Source organism: Mytilus trossulus, chromosome 12 (assembly GCF_036588685.1).
Source record: "Mytilus trossulus isolate FHL-02 chromosome 12, PNRI_Mtr1.1.1.hap1, whole genome shotgun sequence".
In the NCBI taxonomy this organism is placed as follows: Eukaryota; Metazoa; Mollusca; class Bivalvia; order Mytilida; family Mytilidae; genus Mytilus; species Mytilus trossulus.
The window spans coordinates 4,616,012-4,635,870 of record NC_086384.1 but is presented as its reverse complement, the minus strand read 5'-3'; the positions used below and the strand labels follow the sequence as shown (position 1 = coordinate 4,635,870).

General features: G+C 32.5%; 1 protein-coding gene across 1 annotated transcript in view; it reads left to right on the top strand.

Moving 5' to 3' along the window:
• Positions 1-19,859, top strand: part of LOC134693283 (uncharacterized) — a 46,754-nt gene that overhangs the window by 17,496 nt on the left and 9,399 nt on the right. Inside the window, exons 17-22 of the mRNA XM_063554029.1 lie at positions 565-670; positions 2,000-2,063; positions 3,832-3,914; positions 5,628-5,709; positions 6,292-6,371; positions 8,888-11,957. Of these exons, the coding sequence (XP_063410099.1) occupies positions 565-670; positions 2,000-2,063; positions 3,832-3,914; positions 5,628-5,709; positions 6,292-6,371; positions 8,888-11,957 (3,485 nt within the window). The remainder of the gene's footprint in view (positions 1-564; positions 671-1,999; positions 2,064-3,831; positions 3,915-5,627; positions 5,710-6,291; positions 6,372-8,887; positions 11,958-19,859) is intronic.

Below are 19,859 nucleotides of genomic sequence, written 5' to 3'. Positions count from 1 at the left end.
TCTCAAAAGGTTATTCGCCGGTGAATAATAGGGTTACTATAAAGGGTTGTTCGTCCTTCCTTGCAACTGAATGAAAAACAACTGAATTATTCCATGTCACGTGATAACGTTTCAGCCAATACAATTGTTTAAAATATATATAAGGTATAATAATATATATTATTCACTTAGAAGAAAGAAAAAGTTTAAGTCAAAGGCCATTTTTGAAAAGATCATGAAAGGGTTAAAAAAATGACAATGCAGTCTATTTATTTTTTATTATTATAGAAAAAAGATAAAGTTAAGAGGGGATTAATCCTAGACTTCAACCAAGTTTTCAGTCTAACATTTTTTATCAATTATTTTAAGTTGATATACTTGTTCATCTAATTTTTTAAATACCTTTTTCCAGTGAATATTCTTATGAAAGTCAATTTCTTATCTAGTGTTTTCATTAAAAGTCCTTTTCCTTCTAAATTGTCAGGTGCTTGTATAAGCATTTCAATTGATATTGATTATTAGAAGAAAGATAGGAATATGAACCCTTAAATTCCTCTCCTAAAATTAAACAGTTGTACATTACAGAGAAAGCAGGGGATTACAAACTACAGTAGAAAGTGTGAAAGAAGAACTTCACAAACCGACAAATAAACAACTACTAATACTGCAGGGGTTAGAGGCATATAACAAGGTAAGAGCTATGACATTAATCATTACAGATGTATTGAATTTATGGAATCTGTCACTCAGTCAGATATTTACTTCCTGGTTGCCAATATGTTGAATTATATTTTGGAAAAATTTATTAACAGAATGAATTTCAGAAGTGAGGGGGCATTAAGTGTTACCCTTTTCTGTCTGTATGTATGTACATCACTATGTTCCAAAATAAGTTTCCATTCTTTATCTATATTGCTACACATTCCCCAATTATTTAAGGATATTCGTGTTTTTTTCCATTAACTAAAAAAACATTAAATGATAAAATTAGGTTAGTATTGCAAAGTAGTTACCCTTTTCAGAATCAAGAGGACTATCGGTAATCTCATTGTTCATACACCAAAATGAAAATAATGTTATCTCATTGGCTGAATTTCAATTGTTTGGAACATTTTTAACCAATCAAAACGTTTTGGTCAGTGTTCTCCCCAGGCCCTTAAAGGACCACGGGCCCGCGATGTATAATTTTCTACCGCGGTGGTATCGTTCTTGCCGCGATGTATAATTTTTCTCCGTGGTGCTAAAGTTTTCGGTAAAAAAAATCGTGTTAAAATCGGTAAAGTTTCAAATGACTTCAACTTTCAGTGAGGGTTAAAATTTTACATGAAAATTGACCAGTTCTAACCAGTTTAATCCAGTATTGACAGGTAGATTGTTTACACCACGTGATCGTTTTGTGTATATCTAAATAGTTTTACCTATTTTACCTATTTTGAAAGACATGCATAGTATCAAATCATAAAATTACAAATGGTTAAGTCTCGAGGAGCAAAATGTACCAAAACGTCACCATGCAACATCATCAAAACGTCATCTTTTTAAAATTTATAGCAAATACAATATGTAACTAATATTCATTTCTTAAAAAAAATGAATAAGCATGGATAAATATCCAATTGTTCAAAATATTTGAAAAAAATAAACAAAAGCTCTGTTATTCGACTTTTGACAGTGCGAATTTAAGCATGGATGCAATTTGGGTACTCCTCATTACAGAATCATTGATGGGTTAGAGGTGAGTTCAGACAATTTTTTTTTTAATTGAAAATCAAATTGGTGTACCTATACAATAAAGAATTGGTGTACCTATACAATAAAGAAGGATACGGCTACAAAATAAACTCAAAATGGAAATTTTTGTCTTGAAAAAAAAAAAAACGTAGTTGAAAAAACTGGCAAAATAGGTGCAATTTGGATATCTTCACGTTACATAGTTCCTAAGTCAAAACAATCTTTGATTAGATAGACACAAGTTTTCACATTTTAGTGAATGATTTAAATGATTGATATGTCATTACAGAGAAGACAGACTTTGCAGAATAAATGTTTGGTAGATACCCATGATAATCTGGAAAATACAGAAGGTAAGCTATTCCAGAAAAAAATGTAGGGGGGGGGGGGGGTTTGGAAGGCAGTATTTGTCAGCACCTGCCACCCAGACAATTGTAATTGAGAACTATAGTGCATTATAGTGTGAAAAGTTGCTCTGATACCATTCACCCATGTATTATTAATACAAATGTGCCTTTCAACCCCCCCTCCCATACATTTTTTTCTGGAATAGCCCTAATTATGTTCAGTAGATATATGTATTTATAAGACTTAAACTAAATTAATTGATGCTTGCCAATTTTACAACTCAGTTCAGTAAATTTTCTTATGTTAAAAATGCCAGTTTACCCATCATTTATGAGAATTTAACTCCTTGCATTGTAGAACTACTGTCTTAGGAACGTATAGTGGTCAAATTTGTTAAGCTTATATGTTAAGATGAGATAAAATGGAAAATTAACTTTTATTCATGAAATATAGAAAAGTTCTTTATCATGAATAATAATAGCAGGAATAATCAGAGCTTTTGAAAGATATTATGAAATTGGTCCAAGACTGATTTTCAGTTACTGTGAAAGTACTTTTATTTGTGGGGTACCAAATTTCGTGGTTTTCGTGGATGACCTTATCCACGAATTTAAGTGTCCAACGAAATAAAACAACCATTTGCCAAATCAAGATATGGCAAGATCCCCATTGGATACGGAAACTGAAATAATCTAGAGAATATATTCAATAATGCCAAATCTGATAATACTTTAATAGCAGTCACAGAACTACAACAGCATGCAGGATAATACCCATTTAATCTTTAATAACCTAAACTGTACAACTTTTGATGTTTTAATTCTCATAAAACTATTTTTGATCATGATATGCTAGTATGATAAAGTGTTCATTTTATATCCTCATAGTTTTCGTACATATGAAAATAATAATTTCAGGCTGAGCTTGATTTTGATAAGAATTATTTGACAATTCAAGATATTTTATAGTATTTGTTTATGTTACTATTTTCTTATGTGACAGGTTTATGGCCTAATTAACACCTTTGATGGTCTTTAATTTGTTGATCACTTTATCATAGGTTAAATAGTGTTATCACTATGATTTTCACGAGTCAATGTTTACTTTGCAATTTCCCTCAATCCAGACTATTTGTAACCTTCGTTTCTAAAGGCTTTAATTTTTTTTAATTTATTTTTTGAAAACTGTAATCCACGAATTTTAAAAACACATGAACATGTTAATATTGCTCAATCCACGAAAATTGATACCAACGAATTAAAGTACTTTCACAGTAATGCATTTAATTTATTGTATGCTGTTCCATATTCTAGACGCCAGTCTTTGCTCCCTTCTAATATCATTCACAAACAAAAAATATTTTCTTTGGTAAAATCTTCTGACATCAGACTCAGACTTCTATTGAACTGAATTTTAATGTGCGTATTGTTATGCCTTTACTTTTATGCATTGGCTAGAGGTATAGGGGAGGGTTGAGATCTCATAAACATGTTAAACCCTGCCGCATTTTTGCGCCTGTCCCAAGTTGAGAGCCTCTGGCCTTTGTTAGTCTCGAAATTATTGTAACTTTAGGTCTCTTGTGTACAATTTGGAGTTTAGTATGGTGTTCATTATCACTGAACTAGTATATATATATTTGCTGCATTGAAGACCTGTTGGTGACCTCCTACTGTGGTCTGTTTTATGGTCAGGTTGTTGTCTCTTTGACACATGCCCTATTACCATTCTCAATTTTATACAACATTGGTTCATTATGACATTTATATTTTACAGACTTGGTCCAAGATAGATTTACCACTAATGCATACAACATGGTTCATTATGATATAATGTGCTACAGACAGCTACAGATACAGGTAGGATGGCAATCAGTATATCCCTTCAGTTCTCCAAAAGTCTAGGCTTTGTTGCAATTACTTTGTCAATCAACAAAAATTTTTGTCACATTTTTCTCAGAAACTACTGAACAGAATGATTTGTTTTTTTAGCTCACCTGTCCTAAAAAGCCAAGTGAGCTTTTCTCATCACAAGGCGTCCGTCGTCTGTCATCTGTCGTCGTTAACTTTTACAAAAATCTTCTCCTCTGAAACTACTGGACCAATTTTAACCAAACTTGGACACAATCATCATTTGGGTATCTAGTTAAATAGTGTTTGGTGACCCAGCCAACCAACCAAGATTGCTACCATGGCTAAAAATAGAACCTAGGGGTAAAATGTAGATTTTGGCTTATAACTCTGAAACCAAAGCATGAAGATCTATCTGCCCTGAAATTTTCAGATGAATTGGACAACCGGTTGTTGGGTTGCTGCCCCTGAATTGGTAATTTTTAAGAAAATTCCGCTGTTTTTGGTTATTATCTTGAATATTATTATAGATAGAGATAAACTGTAAACAGCAATGATGTTCAGCAAAGTAAGATCTACAAATAAGTCAACATTACCAAAATGGTCCTTTGACCCCTTACAAACATTTTTTACAATTTTTTATAAATTTTGTAATTTTTTGTAAATTTAAACAAAATATTTCTCTGTAACTAATTAGCCAAGTTCATTATAGATAGAGATAATTGTAAGTAGTATGAATGTTCAGTAAAGTAAGATCTAAAAACACATCACCATCACCAAAACACAATTCTGTCATTAATCCATTTGTGTCTTCTGTTTAATATGCACATAGACCAAGGTGAGTGACACAGGCTCTTAAAAGCCTCTAGTTTAGCAGTACTGAGTTGTAAAGGGTGTGCATTTTTAGCCTTGACACTGAGTCTGTATTCTTTTCTCTTTTTATTTTTATTAAGTTTTTTTTAAAAGATAAAAGAAGATGTGGTATGAGTGCCAATTAGACAACTCTAGATTTCCATCCAAGTCACAATTTGTAAAAGTAAACCATCATAGGTCAAAATAAGGCCTTCAACACCAAACAGCAAACTGTAAATGGCCCCAAAAATGACTAGTGGAAAGCCATTCAACAAGGAAAACCAACAGTCTTATCTATATAAAAACCAAAAAACACTTATGAAACACATCAACAAACAACAACCACTTAAAGCTAGATTTTTTATGCCCCACCTACGATAGTAGAGGGGCATTATGTTTTCTGGTCTGTGCGTCCGTTCGCCCGTCTGTTTGTTGAACAGTTAGTCCGTTCGTTCGTTCATCCGTCTGTTTGTTCGTCCGTCTGTTGGTTCGTTCGTCTGTCCCGCTTCAGGTTAAAGTTTTTGGTCAAGGTAGTTTTTGATGAAGTTGAAGTCCAATCAACTTGAAACTTAGTACACATGTTCCCTTTGATAAGATCATTCTAATTTTAATGCCAAATTAAAAAATTTATTCCAATTTCACGGTCCACTAAACAAAGAAAATAATAGTGCGAGTGGGGCATCTGTGTACTGTGGACACATTCTTGTTTTACCAGATTTCAAAATGGAAACTTGGGTTATGGGTTTGTGGATGTAAAGCTGGTTAGACATGAGGCTGTTAAACAGTGTCTGTGCGTTAACTCATGAACCGTGCATCTAAAGATTTTCAAATTCTAATATTTATTTAATGGCATGGTTTCATTTATTATAGGTGTTTGCACATGTTTACATAGTTAGAACAGAAAATAACCAAGATACAAAGAAAATCAGGGACCAAATGAACAATAATAATGGTATGCCACTACTTATCTGTCAGTAGTCCATTAAAGGGACACATCACCCCAATTATCAGTAATACTATTATAGCTTTGGGTTCTTCACTGCCAGATTCATATATTGCATGTGTATTTAGGACATCATTCATCTATTATAGAAATTACTCGTCCATACAAGTAGCAACCTCACTACACATTTGGAATTCTTTCCTTTTTAGAAATTACATGTATGAATTGGAAATATGTTAACCTATAAAAAGTTTTTTACATAAGTTGGAATGTTCAAATGTAGGCAACATCATAAATGACATGCTTAATACCTTAAATATTATAAAATATAAAATGTGTACAAGAAAAAACAGATACAAATTTTTGATACTGCAAAAATCTACTATTTAGATTGGTAGTCCCCTCCATATAGGTAAATAAAGGTCTATTACTGTATAACATAAGCCTTAAGACTGTTTCTAAATTTCTAATAAAAAGAAAAATCTACTATTTAGATATTGGTAGTCCCCTCCATACATGTAAATAAAGGTCTATTACTGTATAACATAAGCCTTAAGACCATTACTAAATTTCTAATGAAAAATATTTCAGGTGAGAGTACCAGTAGAAGAGCAGATGACACTGACAATCAGCCTGCTGATGTTGATACAGAAGAATTCATGATGCAACAGGTTATTACTCATTACCTTAATATAAATAAACTCGTCATAGATACCAGGACTAAATTTTGTATATACGCCAGAGTTGCGTTTCGTCTACAAAAGACTCATCAGTGACGCTCGAATCCAAAAATATTAAAAAAGCCAAATAAAGTACGAAGTTGAAGAGCATTGAGGACCAAAATTCCTAAAAGTTTTGCCAAATCCAGCTAAGGTAATCTATGCCTGAGGTAGAAAAGCCTTAGTTTTATATAAACAAAAAGTGATACAAAATCAATCATGAAAGAGCAAGAATCCCGTTGAATTTTGGTAACATTTTGTAAGGAACCTCACATAAGAGCCTCCTAAAACTTGGTATCAAGCTCATATAGGTTGAGTTACATTTTCAGTTATGGAGCTTATCAACTTGTTTTTACTATGCCCCCATCTATGGGCATTATGTTTTCTGGTCTGTGCGTCCGTCTGTTCGGCCATCTATCTGTCCCGCTTCAGGTGAAAGTTTTTGGTCGAGGTAGTTTTTAATGAAGTAGAAGTCCATTTAACTGGAAACTTAGTAAACATGTTCCCTATGAAATGATCTTTTAAATTATAATGCCCGATTAGAGATTGTACCCCAGTTTCACAGTCCACTGAACATAGAAAATGAAAGTGACGATGGGGCATCAGTGTACTATGGAGACATTCTTGTTACAGAATACTTTAAAATATTATGGCCAATTATGTATGAAATTTTCATTGCATTTTTCTCAAGAATTTTCTCAATTTTCTTCTCGAAATTTTCTCAAAAATTAACAAGGCTTTCTGATACAAGTTTTATGTGAGCATGCCAAACTGTGTGGTGTGTTTTCAGATTCATCACTCATCAACAACTGTAAATTCAGAAATTATTGCATGCATTTATTATTGCGATTTTGTCATTTTAGACTTAAATGCGATTTTAATTATTACGATTTTGAGAAAATCTTGTTTAAGTCATATTAAACATTTCAAAATGTGAGTTTCAATTATGCATTTACAACTGAGCCAGTTTGCGACGTTAAGCGGTAGCTCCAAGCCCGAGTCTAGTTTAAATAAGCTCGGACTAGTTAACGCACACTGCCGATAGTCCAACCGGTCTAGTGCATATCTGTGTGCACTTTTTCAATCTTTACCGTAATTAGTTAACGCAGAATGTCACACAACGCAATCGATATTAATAAACTGATACTCTCTTCCTTGCAAAAATTCTGTAAACCAGTTTTGACGGTCTCCCTAATAACCGACTGTTCAAAATAAAAAAAAGCGCGAAAACGGTCAGAACCACGTGTTTTGAAAATGTCAAATTTTAGAATATATTGATTGATTTATGTTGCATAGACTGAATAAACTATAATCATAACAGAAAATAAAAAAAAACATTGAACATTTTTGCATCAAAAGATGTTAATTCGTAACTGCCCACTTGACATCTTGTGTATTTTAGACGGTTGGTTATTAGGACGACTTCAGTGACTGGTTACCGTTAATTTTATGAAGAAGTGGAACCAGTTTTGTTTTCTTTTCGAAAGTTACACATAATTTTGATCACAAACATCGTTTGATATACATGGCTTAATTGTCGGAAAGTGCAAGACCATGAAAGGCATCAAAAAGGCCGTCTCGAAAGTCTGACTAAGTTACGGAGGCTAAAAAAAATACGAGGATAAACGAGTTCGAGAATTTATAACTCATTAGATGGACTGTCGTCCCTAACCATGGCTCCAGTACGAGAATCTATTTATGTTGTGAAGCTACTGTAAAGAGCAGGGAAAAGGAGGCAAATTTGTATCTGTATTTGTATTTGAACAGGAGTTGTTCAGCAAATTGAAAAATAAATATGAAAAATCATGAAGAATAAAATTTTAACTGATTGATTTTTTTGATTTTTTTTTCTTTTCTTGGCCTGCATCATAAAGGATGATCTCTTTAACTTCCAAAGTCAAATTTGAATGAGAAATTAATTTAAACAAAATGTGATGGCAAGGGGTTTATATCTACATGTATACATTCATTTTACATGTATGTCTTAAATTCTTGTCAACTGTTTTGAGAACGTTTTTTTTTAAGGAAAGTAGAATTTTTTTATATTACATGGAGAAAAAACTCTATATTTTTGAAAAGTTATATACACTTCCAGATACAAAATGTAACCTCAGAATGCAGGATTTTACATCTAATATTCCAAAATTTTCTTGGGGGGGGACCATCCCACAAACCCCCCTAGCTGGTTCCGATCACTTCTTGATCCTCAACGGTGACACAGATTTTATCCGGTCTAGCACATATAATTTCGGGCTAGTATTATTTTTTTTTAACTTATATTTTTCAAATAGTTTTTGGCACAGACTGCAACTCTGTCGCATTTTTCACATTAATAAAAACCTCGCAATGATTTCTGAATTTACTGTACCTGTTTAACAAATACTAATAACAGGACTAATATCTGAGGTATCATTATTGAGCAATAGCTCACAGTTCGACTTGTTAACTGGCAATGACATATTTTTCAGGCATTAGCTAAAAGCAGACAAGAAGAGACTGACCTTCCTACTTGTACAAGTGGTTTATTAAAAAAAAATCCTAAGAAAGGTATTCCTAGTGCAACACCTTCAAGAAAAAGATCACCTAAGACATCAAAGAACCCTAAGCTTGTAAATACAGGAAGTAGTGTAAGAGGAGAGGCAGAGAGGGTAGACAGTGAAGATGAAGATTTAAAAAGAGCTCTAGAGCTTAGTAGGCAGTGTGCATATGATCTTGAACTCAATCAGCCTAGATGTTCTAGATCCGATGAAAAAACAAAACCATGTTTTACAATAACTACAGGTAACGTACCCCACTCTGACACAGCCATACCAACAAATGTAGGTATGTCTGACAGTCAAGATGAAGAACTGCAGAAAATTCTAGAAATGAGTAAAAAGGAAATAAAGAAAAACCTGCCTGTTTTCTCTAGTGACAGTCAAGATAAAGAACTTCAAAGGGTGTTAGAATTAAGTACGCTTGACCAATCACCTATCAGGCATGGGAAACTTGTGCCGAAATGTAACCAAGGTATCAAAAGAACTTTTGTGACAAATGATTGTGAAGACAAGGAACTGCAGAAGGTTATAAAGTTAAGCAGTCTTGAACAGTCATTTGTTGACAATCCTGAACAGTTGTGTGTTGATAATCTTGAACAGTCGTGTGTTGATAATCTTGAAGAGTTGTGTGTTAATAATTTTGAAGAGTCATATGTTGATAATTCTGTAGACCAATATGGGTTTGATACTAAGTACAATGTTGATAAAACAGTCAGGAATGAAACTTTTGAAGGAAAAGTTAATCAACATGTGTTAGATGGTGCAGAGGAAATGAGATTGGCCTTAACACAGAGTTATCCTAGTAATCAATGTAATAGGATAGGAACAAATGTGGAGACTTTGTCAGAGGAAGAACAAATACGATTAGCAATTGAACAAAGCAAAATGGAAATATCTGTGCATAACACCAATAGTATAGAGAGTAAGAAAACTGAAATACCTGTGCTTTACCCAAATAGTGAGGAGAGTATTAAAACAAAGCAGACTCATTTAGGATCTGATGATGTATCTGATAACAAGATAAAAGAAGATGTGATTTTAATAGATTCACAAGGTACAGACTATAGTGATAGTTGTGTAGAGATATTGGATGGTGATAGTCCGCTGGAATCGTACTGTGATGATGGGATGCCAATATATCAGTCACCAAGTGACGAACAATTTGAAGATATGTCACAAGAACATCAAAGGAAAGCTTGTGAAGTTGAAAGTATTTCTAATAAAGAAGATGAAAATGTTAATCATCAAGGTACATTTCAGATCGAAAACAGTTTTCAGCTAACAAAAACCATTGTCAGCAATGAAAAAACAGGGGAGACAATCTTACAGGAAGCAAAGGAGACAATATTACAGGAATCAAGGGAGACAATCTTACAGGAATCAAGGGAGACAATCTTACAGGAATATAAAAATGATAATGGGTATGATTGTGAATTGAAAGGACTTGACAATGTTCAGGTTAATAACTTACAGCATGGTAAAGTTCTTGTTGAAGATACTCAGGAAGACTCTGATAATGAAGACTTGTTTCCTAGCATAAATGTACCTGAATCTACAGGATTGAATGACATCTGCACCGATGAGGATGATATTGATGTTATACCGCCCTCTCCTGATAAAGAATCTCCGATGACATCAAAAAGACTTTCCGCAGGAATAACACCAAAACAGAGTTTGAAAATGATAACCAGAAATATAAAATATGGAGACAGTCAGCAAAAAGATATTTGTCATGATCGTAACCTTGAGACTAGTCATGATAGTGATCTTGAGACTAGTCATGCTAGTGACCTTGAGACTAGTCATGCTAGTGACCTTGAGACTAGTCATGCTAGTGACCTTGAAACATGTCATGCTTGTGACCTTCAAACTGCTACACTTGGAGAACAAACACAACAGAGTCAGTCTGTGAGCTTGCTTTTAGGCTTTGTTGATGACATTGAAACAGAACACTCAAATGAGGGTGAGGGTTGTGAATCACAATATACAATTCAAAGTGGTTGTAAGTTAGAAAATGAAATTCAAAATGGGGATTATCTCAGTGGAAATGTTATCGCCAGCCAGTTCAAGATTGAAAATTATGATAAAATTGTTAATATCAAAAAAGAGACAGACAATTATTCTTTCGAAATATGTAAAACAAAAGTGAAAATAGAAAAAGAACCTTGCAATCATAATGTAGATTTTTTCCATGGTGATAAAAGTTCTCTTGGTGCCAGAATAAAATCAGAGAAAATATTGAATGAATATCCAAGTATGGACAGTGGTGAAAGTAAATCTGCAGCCATTGTTTCACACATTGATGATGAAGAGTTTGCAAGAAAGATACAAGAACAAATTAACAGAGAACTAGAACAAGAAGAATATTTGAAACATGATTTAAAAAGGCGTCAGACTTCAATGGGTCAGAGAATAGAAAAGAGGGTTAATAAGTGGGACAATAAAAATCCGGAATCAGTTTGCTTGCCAAACCAGATTGAGAATGAAATATTAAATTTTGAAACACAGTCAGACAGTACTGAATCATTTGAACAAACGGATGAAGAAATGGCACGACAACTTCAGGAAAGACTAGACAAGGGATATTACTCTCCAGATCAGGAGGAAATTACAGAGAAAAGAAACTTAAGAAAAAGAAAACACAGCATGATAAGTGCTTCTAGTAATGAAACACATGAACCATCAGAAACATTAATCTCACTTCAAGAAGTCATAAGTCAGCATGATGTAGAAGAAAATATCCGTATAAAGTTGAGAAGAGAGCAGGAAGACCTTGAACTTGCTCAAACTTTACTAGAGCAAGATCAGGATCAGATTGGAACTTTTACCGATCAAGAAAGTCAAGAAAAGAGAGACTTGGAGCTTGCTCAGAAAATAAACAATAATGACAGGGTCAGCAGTGATGATAATGATCAGTGGAGAATTCAGCAGGAGAAAGCTGATGAGGAACTGGCTCGTAAACTAGCAGATGATGATAAGAAAGAAACAGCTACTAACTCAGGTCAGTAGGATATAAAAAAAAATTCTTCACAACATCGTTTATGTAAGTCCATCATGATTTTGTGTTTTACTCAACAGTCAGGGGACTTACTGAAATTGGTGATTTTTAAATCACTTATTTGAGTAGCAAATTCGAGGTTTTATCACAAATTGGGATTTTGTAGTTTTTTCTAAATTTTAAACACATAGGTTTATATAATATCTTTTAATTAGTAAAATTAAAAAAATATGAACTTTTTGCTTCTTTTAAGTAGAAGGTTCATGCCTTTGATGCTATCATTTAGCTGAAAATTCCATTTTAGTTGAAAAAATGCTATAATAATGGCTTTACATAATGAGCTGATACTTTCTTAAAAGATTTTTCACAGCAGTGGGAGTATTTTTCCTGTGAAGTTCAAGGTTTCATCTTTCAGATTAAGTTATAAAATTCTACTGTTCGCAATAAAAATTTCACTGTTCGGGGGTGTTGAAATTAGTGTGGGTTATTAACAGAATGTTACTTAAAGAAGTGATTTTTGGGTAGGAAATTGAGGTCTGATATGTAAACAAGTGATTTTTATGTCATTATCATAGATTCAGTACAAGGTCATCACCTAAAATGACCTGGTCTACCTAGACAACACAGATGTTGGTTCTGATAAGTTTAGAAACATAATTAGTCCCTGGATCATTAGTATTCTATACTTAAAGCTACATTAAAATTAAATCACGTCTTCTAGTGATTTATTTGTACTACTTAAACAGGTGATTATAAAAGAAAGACAACTCTAACATCCAACCTTTATGGAAATAATGTTACTTGAATCAGTGATTTAGAAAATCACTTGTTTAAGTAAATCCTCTGACTGCTCAACAACTGGAAACATTTTAAAAAGTTTTTTTTTTTCTGACTGGGCCAAAAATAAATAAATGTTTGTTTCCTCTTCCACTACCGACCTGGTAAAATTGCTGCTACTCGAAAAAATTTATTGGCCATTCTTGTTCAAATTTTTTTTTCTATGTTGGTTTTTGGTGATATCTTTCTGATGCTGTAGTCAACACATGTTTTTAATCAAGGCATTTTCGCATTGAAGCGTCTATATGATTAGAAATCAAGGAAAACAAACATAATGGTCTTACCACATGATTTGTGTTGTGTGCAAATGGGATATTTGAAAATAAAAAATCTGAAGCATCTTTCAACCCACTGAGTGCACCTTGATTGGCTTAAATTTGTCTTTTACCTCTGTTCCTGTTTTAAGGATAAAATCTTTGAGTAAAAATGGTATAAATCGTGCTTTGAAATCAATCTACTTTTGTTTTCAACTTCGAACAGGTTGGGCTCAAGTCATAAAATGTTGGATACGTGAATTCCCTGCTTTCATGGAACCTCCCTGATTTCTGGTGTTTTTATTTTTATACGACTGCAAATTTTGAAAAATTTTCGTCGTATATTGCTATCACGTTGGCGTCGTCGTCTGCGTTGTCGTCTGCGTCGTCGGCGTCGGAATACTTTTAGTTTTCGCACTCTAACTTTAGTAAAAGTGAATAGAAATCTATGAAATTTCAACACAAGGTATATGACCATAAAAGGAAGGTTGGTATTGATTTTGGGAGTTTTGGTCCCAACATTTTAGGAATTAGGGGCCAAAAAGGGCCCAAATAAGCATTTTCTTGGTTTTCGCACTATAACTTTAGTTTAAGTAAATAGAAATCTATGAAATTTTGACACAAGGTTTATGACCACAAAAGAAAGGTTGGGATTGATTTTGGGAGTTTTGGTATCAACAGTTTAGGAATTAGGGGCCAAAAAAGGGCCCAAATAAGCATTATTCTTGGTTTTTTTGCACAATAACTTTGGTTTAAGTAAATAGAAATCAATGAAATTTAAACACAATGTTTATGACCACAAAAGGAAGAAGGTTGGTATTGATTTTGGGAGTTTAGGTCCCAACAGTTTAGGAATTAGGGGCCAAAAAGGGACCCAAATAAGCATTTTTCTTGGTTTTCGCACCATAACGTTAGTATAAGTAAATAGAAATCTATGAAATTTAAACACAAGGTTTATGACCATAAAAGGAAGGTTGGTATTGATTTTGGGAGTTTTGGTCCCAACAGTTTAGGAAAAAGGGGCCCAAAGGGTCCAAAATTAAACTTTGTTTGATTTCATCAAAAATTGAATAAATGGGGTTCGTTGATATGCCAAATCTAACTGTGTATGTAGATTCTTCATTTTTGGTCCCGTTTTCAAATTGGCCTACATTAAGGTACAAAGGGTCCATAATTAAACTAAGTTTGATTTTAACAAAAATTAAATTCTTGGGCCTCTTTGATATGCTGAATCTAAACATGTACTTAGATTTTTGATTATGGGCCCAGTTTTCAAGTTGGTCCAAATCAGGATCTAAAATTATTATATTAAGTATTGTGCAATAGCAAGTCTTTTCAATTGCACAGTATTGTGCAATGGCAAGATATATCTAATTTCACAATATTGTGAAATAGCAAATTTTTTTTTTAATTAAGAGTTATCTTTCTTTGTCCAGAATAGTAAGCAAGAAATATCTTAGGGTGCAATCAACAGTTTTTTTCTATGACGTCATATTTTGAGGGACCATCTATAATTGACCCTTAGTGGTGTTAATGTTAATGAAGATACTTGTATAAAACTAGATATCATTAGAATCAGAATTTTCTCTAGTTTAGAATGAAATAAAAATAAATTGTACTTTTAATAGTACCAAAAAGTTTTATCCAGAGAAAATGGGGAAAACATTGCCTAATCTATGCATAAAAAACCTGAAATCAGGCCATGTGCACACCCATGCAGACATGATACATGCACATTTTTCATATTCAAAACTGTATGAATTTCATAGGTTTTTACCTGGTCTTTCTAAAAATTTATGCTTCAGGCTACGTTCGCCTGCTCCGAAAAGAGCTACATTGGGTGCAAATAAGTTTTGCACTTTTCACTGCCAAAAAAACAGGATGTTTACAGTTTGTCTCCCCTTAAAACATGTGTATTTAATCTAATTTTTAAAAATTATTTTAATCATTCAACCTGTTTTAATTGAAGCTAATTAACTTATTTTTACAATCAAATATAAAAAACATGATACTTTTTTACCAATTATGTTGATAAAAAGGGACTTCCCTCCAAGTCTATTTTTAGTTGGGGAATAACCCCTAGTTTTTTATACGAAACTGTTTATAGCACCCTTAAGCAAAACCTTGTATGCGATATATAAAAACTTCTCAGCTTTTATGAATCTGTACACAATTCCGATTAAAATGATGTCTTACTTTAAGGATTGTGACCCCGAATGGTGAAACTACAGCTAATTTTATATGTTGCATAGTTGTGGTATTTTGGCCAGTGGCAAATAGTTTAACTGGCATATTCCAAACTTTTCCTGTATTCTATTGTCATCAGTTTATTTAAAAAGAAAAAACATAAAATTGGGTTTCTTTTGAATAAATAGAATAAAAACTGTAAAATAAGCATAAATAAAGTTACTTTAAACATATTTTGTCCCTATTATTATATGAGCTAAGTTGTAGCTGAGTTGAGAAAAATATTGAAATAGTGTATTTCTTATATATGATACTTGGAGCCTTTTAACTATAAAAAGTACAAAAAATATAAATTAATGAAAAAAAATCCATGTGACACTAATCAGTAGTACAGGCCAAAGAAGAAAAAATCAACACTTTGCATGTGCAACTTTTGGTTCCATATATAGGAGAGAATTAATAAAAGTATCATTACGTCGCAATAAGCTGAAAAACTTCAAAATTTGAACAGAGTCTGGTTTTCTTATATCTGGTTGCTATGTACTAATCTGTAATATTTGCATTAAATATACCAAACTGATGCTTTAAAATTAATGTACACATGCCATACAATATTTTTCAGAATTGTTTTAGTCCATTCACTAACACATTTCTATGTGAAAACCTCATTATATTATATGTTTGTCCCTTTAAGGGTGCAATCAACAGTTTTTTTCTATGACGTCATATTTTGAGGGACCATCTATAATTGACCCTTAGTGGTGTTAATGTTAATGAAGATACTTGTATAAAACTAGATATCATTAGAATCAGAATTTTCTCTAGTTTAGAATGAAATAAAAATAAATTGTACTTTTAATAGTACCAAAAAGTTTTATCCAGAGAAAATGGGGAAAACATTGCCTAATCTATGCATAAAAAACCTGAAATCAGGCCATGTGCACACCCATGCAGACATGATACATGCACATTTTTCATATTCAAAACTGTATGAATTTCATAGGTTTTTACCTGGTCTTTCTAAAAATTTATGCTTCAGGCTACGTTCGCCTGCTCCGAAAAGAGCTACATTGGGTGCAAATAAGTTTTGCACTTTTCACTGCCAAAAAAACAGGATGTTTACAGTTTGTCTCCCCTTAAAACATGTGTATTTAATCTAATTTTTAAAAATTATTTTAATCATTCAACCTGTTTTAATTGAAGCTAATTAACTTATTTTTACAATCAAATATAAAAAACATGATACTTTTTTACCAATTATGTTGATAAAAAGGGACTTCCCTCCAAGTCTATTTTTAGTTGGGGAATAACCCCTAGTTTTTTATACGAAACTGTTTATAGCACCCTTATTGCAAGATTTTTTTTTAATTGGAGTTATCTTTCTTTGTCCAGAATCAACTTAAATCTTTGTTATATATAATATACAATGTATATTCACTTTTTACTACCAACTGATAAATTTAAATGATCTTTACCATTCAGTGATAACAAGCAGTTTTTTTTACATCTTAATATTTTATGATGTATTTTTAAAAATGAGTAGTTATTGTTGCAAACTCCATTAGAATATTTTAATTGAGATTAGTTTTGGAATAAGGGAAAGGGGGATGTGATTAAAAAATTGGGTTCAATTTTTCTCATTTGAAATTTCATAAATAAAAAGAAAATTTCTTCAAACATTTTTTTGAGAGGATTAATATTCAACAGCATAGTGAATTGCTCTAAGAGAAAACAAAAATTTTAAGTTCATTAGAACACATTCATTCTGTGTCAGAAACCTATGCTGTGTCAACTATTTAATCACAATCCAAATTTAGAGCTGAATCCAGCTTGAATGTTGTGTCCATACTTGCCCCAACCGTTCAGGGTTCAACCTCTGCGGTCGTATAAAGCTACACCCTGCGGAGCATCTGGTTCAATTTATTGCATGAAATTTACAAAAGGGCACGTTTTAAGTTATAACTGCATCAGTTGAATTTGTAAATACTCAAAGTATTCTAGGAACAACAAAAAATGAATAAGTATAAAGCCTTGTTTTTTCTAGAACTTGAAAAAAACATACAAATCTTTTGTTTAGGAATTAATTGACCAAGCTGCATGATCCATGTATAATTGAACATAACTGAATAATCCCGGCTGACCCGGCTGCTTGAACCTTTTGACGCAAACAACAATCACTTTTCCATTGTGGAGTCAGACATTTTGTTTTATGACGTCAAAAATTTACGGGAACCTGTGTGATATCCAGTAATGGCGGACAAATGGCAATAAGGTGTATTATGTTCACTTCTATTGAAAATTTTTATTCTTTGAATTTTAATTCCTAGGCAATTAACATATCTTTTTGTCATCTCATAATTGATGATCAAGGTATGATTTGGTGAACACAGGAATTGTTTTGTTCATGTGAGTTATGCATGTTATGCATCAAATTAGACTTGAAATAAGCTTGATTTTTAACTAAGTAACACTTGCTTTCATTAAACATTGTTATCACATGAAGAATGTGTGCTTTTGTAGATTTCATACCATAAAGTGAAAAGGAAAAAATGAGGTCCCTGTAAACTGTTTTTAACACCAGAAAACTTGGGTGCACACTGAATACAGGGAATACCCCACTTTTCTTGACTTATCTACCTGTTGAATTTTGTAAAAATTCAATATAGAAAAATTATATAAAGAAATAAAATAAAATAATTTGCCTACCTATCTACCTATACACTGATAATATCCGTCGGAGAGGGGAAACAAAGATATTTTTAAGGTTGGCCCTAAGTTTTTATACGACCGCAAATTTTGAAAAAATTTTCGTCGTATATTGCTATCACGTTGGCGTCGTCGTCGTCGTCGTCGTCGTCGTCGTCGTCGTCCGAATACTTTTAGTTTTCGCACTCTAACTTTAGTAAAAGTGAATAGAAATCTATGAAATTTTAACACAAGGTTTATGACCATAAAAGGAAGTTTGGTATTGATTTTGGGAGTTTTGGTCCCAACATTTTAGGAATTAGGGGCCAAAAAGGGCCCAAATAAGCATTTTCTTGGTTTTCGCACTATAACTTTAGTTTAAGTAAATAGAAATCAATGAAATTTTGACACAAGGTTGATGACCACAAAAGAAGGGTTGGGATTGATTTTGGGAGTTTTGGTTTTAACAGTTTAGGAATTAGGGGCCAAAAAAGGGCCCAAATAAGCATTATTCTGGGTTTTCGCACAATAACTTTAGTTTAAGTAAACAGAAATCAATGAAATTTAAACATAATGTTTATGACCACAAAAGGAAGATTGGTATTGATTTTGGGAGTTTAGGTCCCAACAGTTTAGGAATTAGGGGCCAAAAAGGGACCCAAATAAGCATTTTTCATGGTTTTCGCACCATAACGTTAGTATAAGTAAATAGAAATCTATGAAATTTAAACACAAGGTTAATGACCATAAAAGGAAAGTTGTTAATGATTTTGGGAGTTTTTGTCCCAACAGTTTAGGAAAAAGGGGCCCAAAGGGTCCAAAATTAAACTTTGTTTGATTTCATCAAAATTGAATAATTGGGGTTCTTTGATATGCCGAATCTAACTGTGTATGTAGATTCTTAACTTTTGGTCCCGTTTTCAAATTGGTCTACATTAAGGTCCAAAGGGTCCAAAATTAAACTTAGTTTGATTTTAACAAAAATTGAATCCTTGGGGTTCTTTGATATGCTGAATCTAAAAATGAACTTAGATTTTTTATTATTGACCCAGTTTTCAAGTTGGCCATAATCGGGGTCCAAAAGTAAACTTTTTTGATTTCATCAAAAATTGAATAAATGGGGTTCTTTGATATGCCAAATCTAACTGTGGATGCAGATTCTTCATTTTTGGTCCCGTTTTCAAATTGGCCTACATTAAGGTCCAAAGAGTCCAAAATTAAACTAAGTTTGATTTTAACAAAAATTAAATTCTTGGGCCTCTTTGATATGCTGAATCTAAACATGTACTTAGATTTTTGATTATGGGCCCAGTTTTCAAGTTGGTCCAAATCAGGATCTAAAATTATTATATTAAGTATTGTGGAATAGCAAGTCTTTTCAATTGCACAGTATTATGCAATGGCAAGAAATATCTAATTTCACAATATTGTGAAATAGCAAATTTTTTTTTAAGTAGAGTTATCTTTCTTTGTCCAAAATAGTAAGCAAGAAATATCTTATTGCAAGAATTTTTTTTAATTGGAGTTATCTTTCTTTGTCCAGAATCAACTTAAATCTTTGTTATATACAATATACAATGTATATTCACTTTTTACTACCAACTGATAAATTTAAATAATCTTTACCATTCAGTGATAACAAGCAGTTTTTTTACATTTTATTTACAGTTTATTTTATGATGTATTTAAATGAGTAGTTATTGTTGCAAACTCCATTAGAATATTTTAATTGAGATTAGTTTTGGAATAAGGGAAAGGGGGATGTGATTAAAAAATTGGGTTCAATTTTTCTCATTTGAAATTTCATAGATAAAAAGAAAATTCCTTCAAACATTATTTTGAGTGGATTAATATTGAACAGCATAGTGAATTGCTCTAAGAGAAAACAAAAAATTTAAGTTCATTAGAACACATTCATTCTGTGTCAGAAACCTATGCTGTG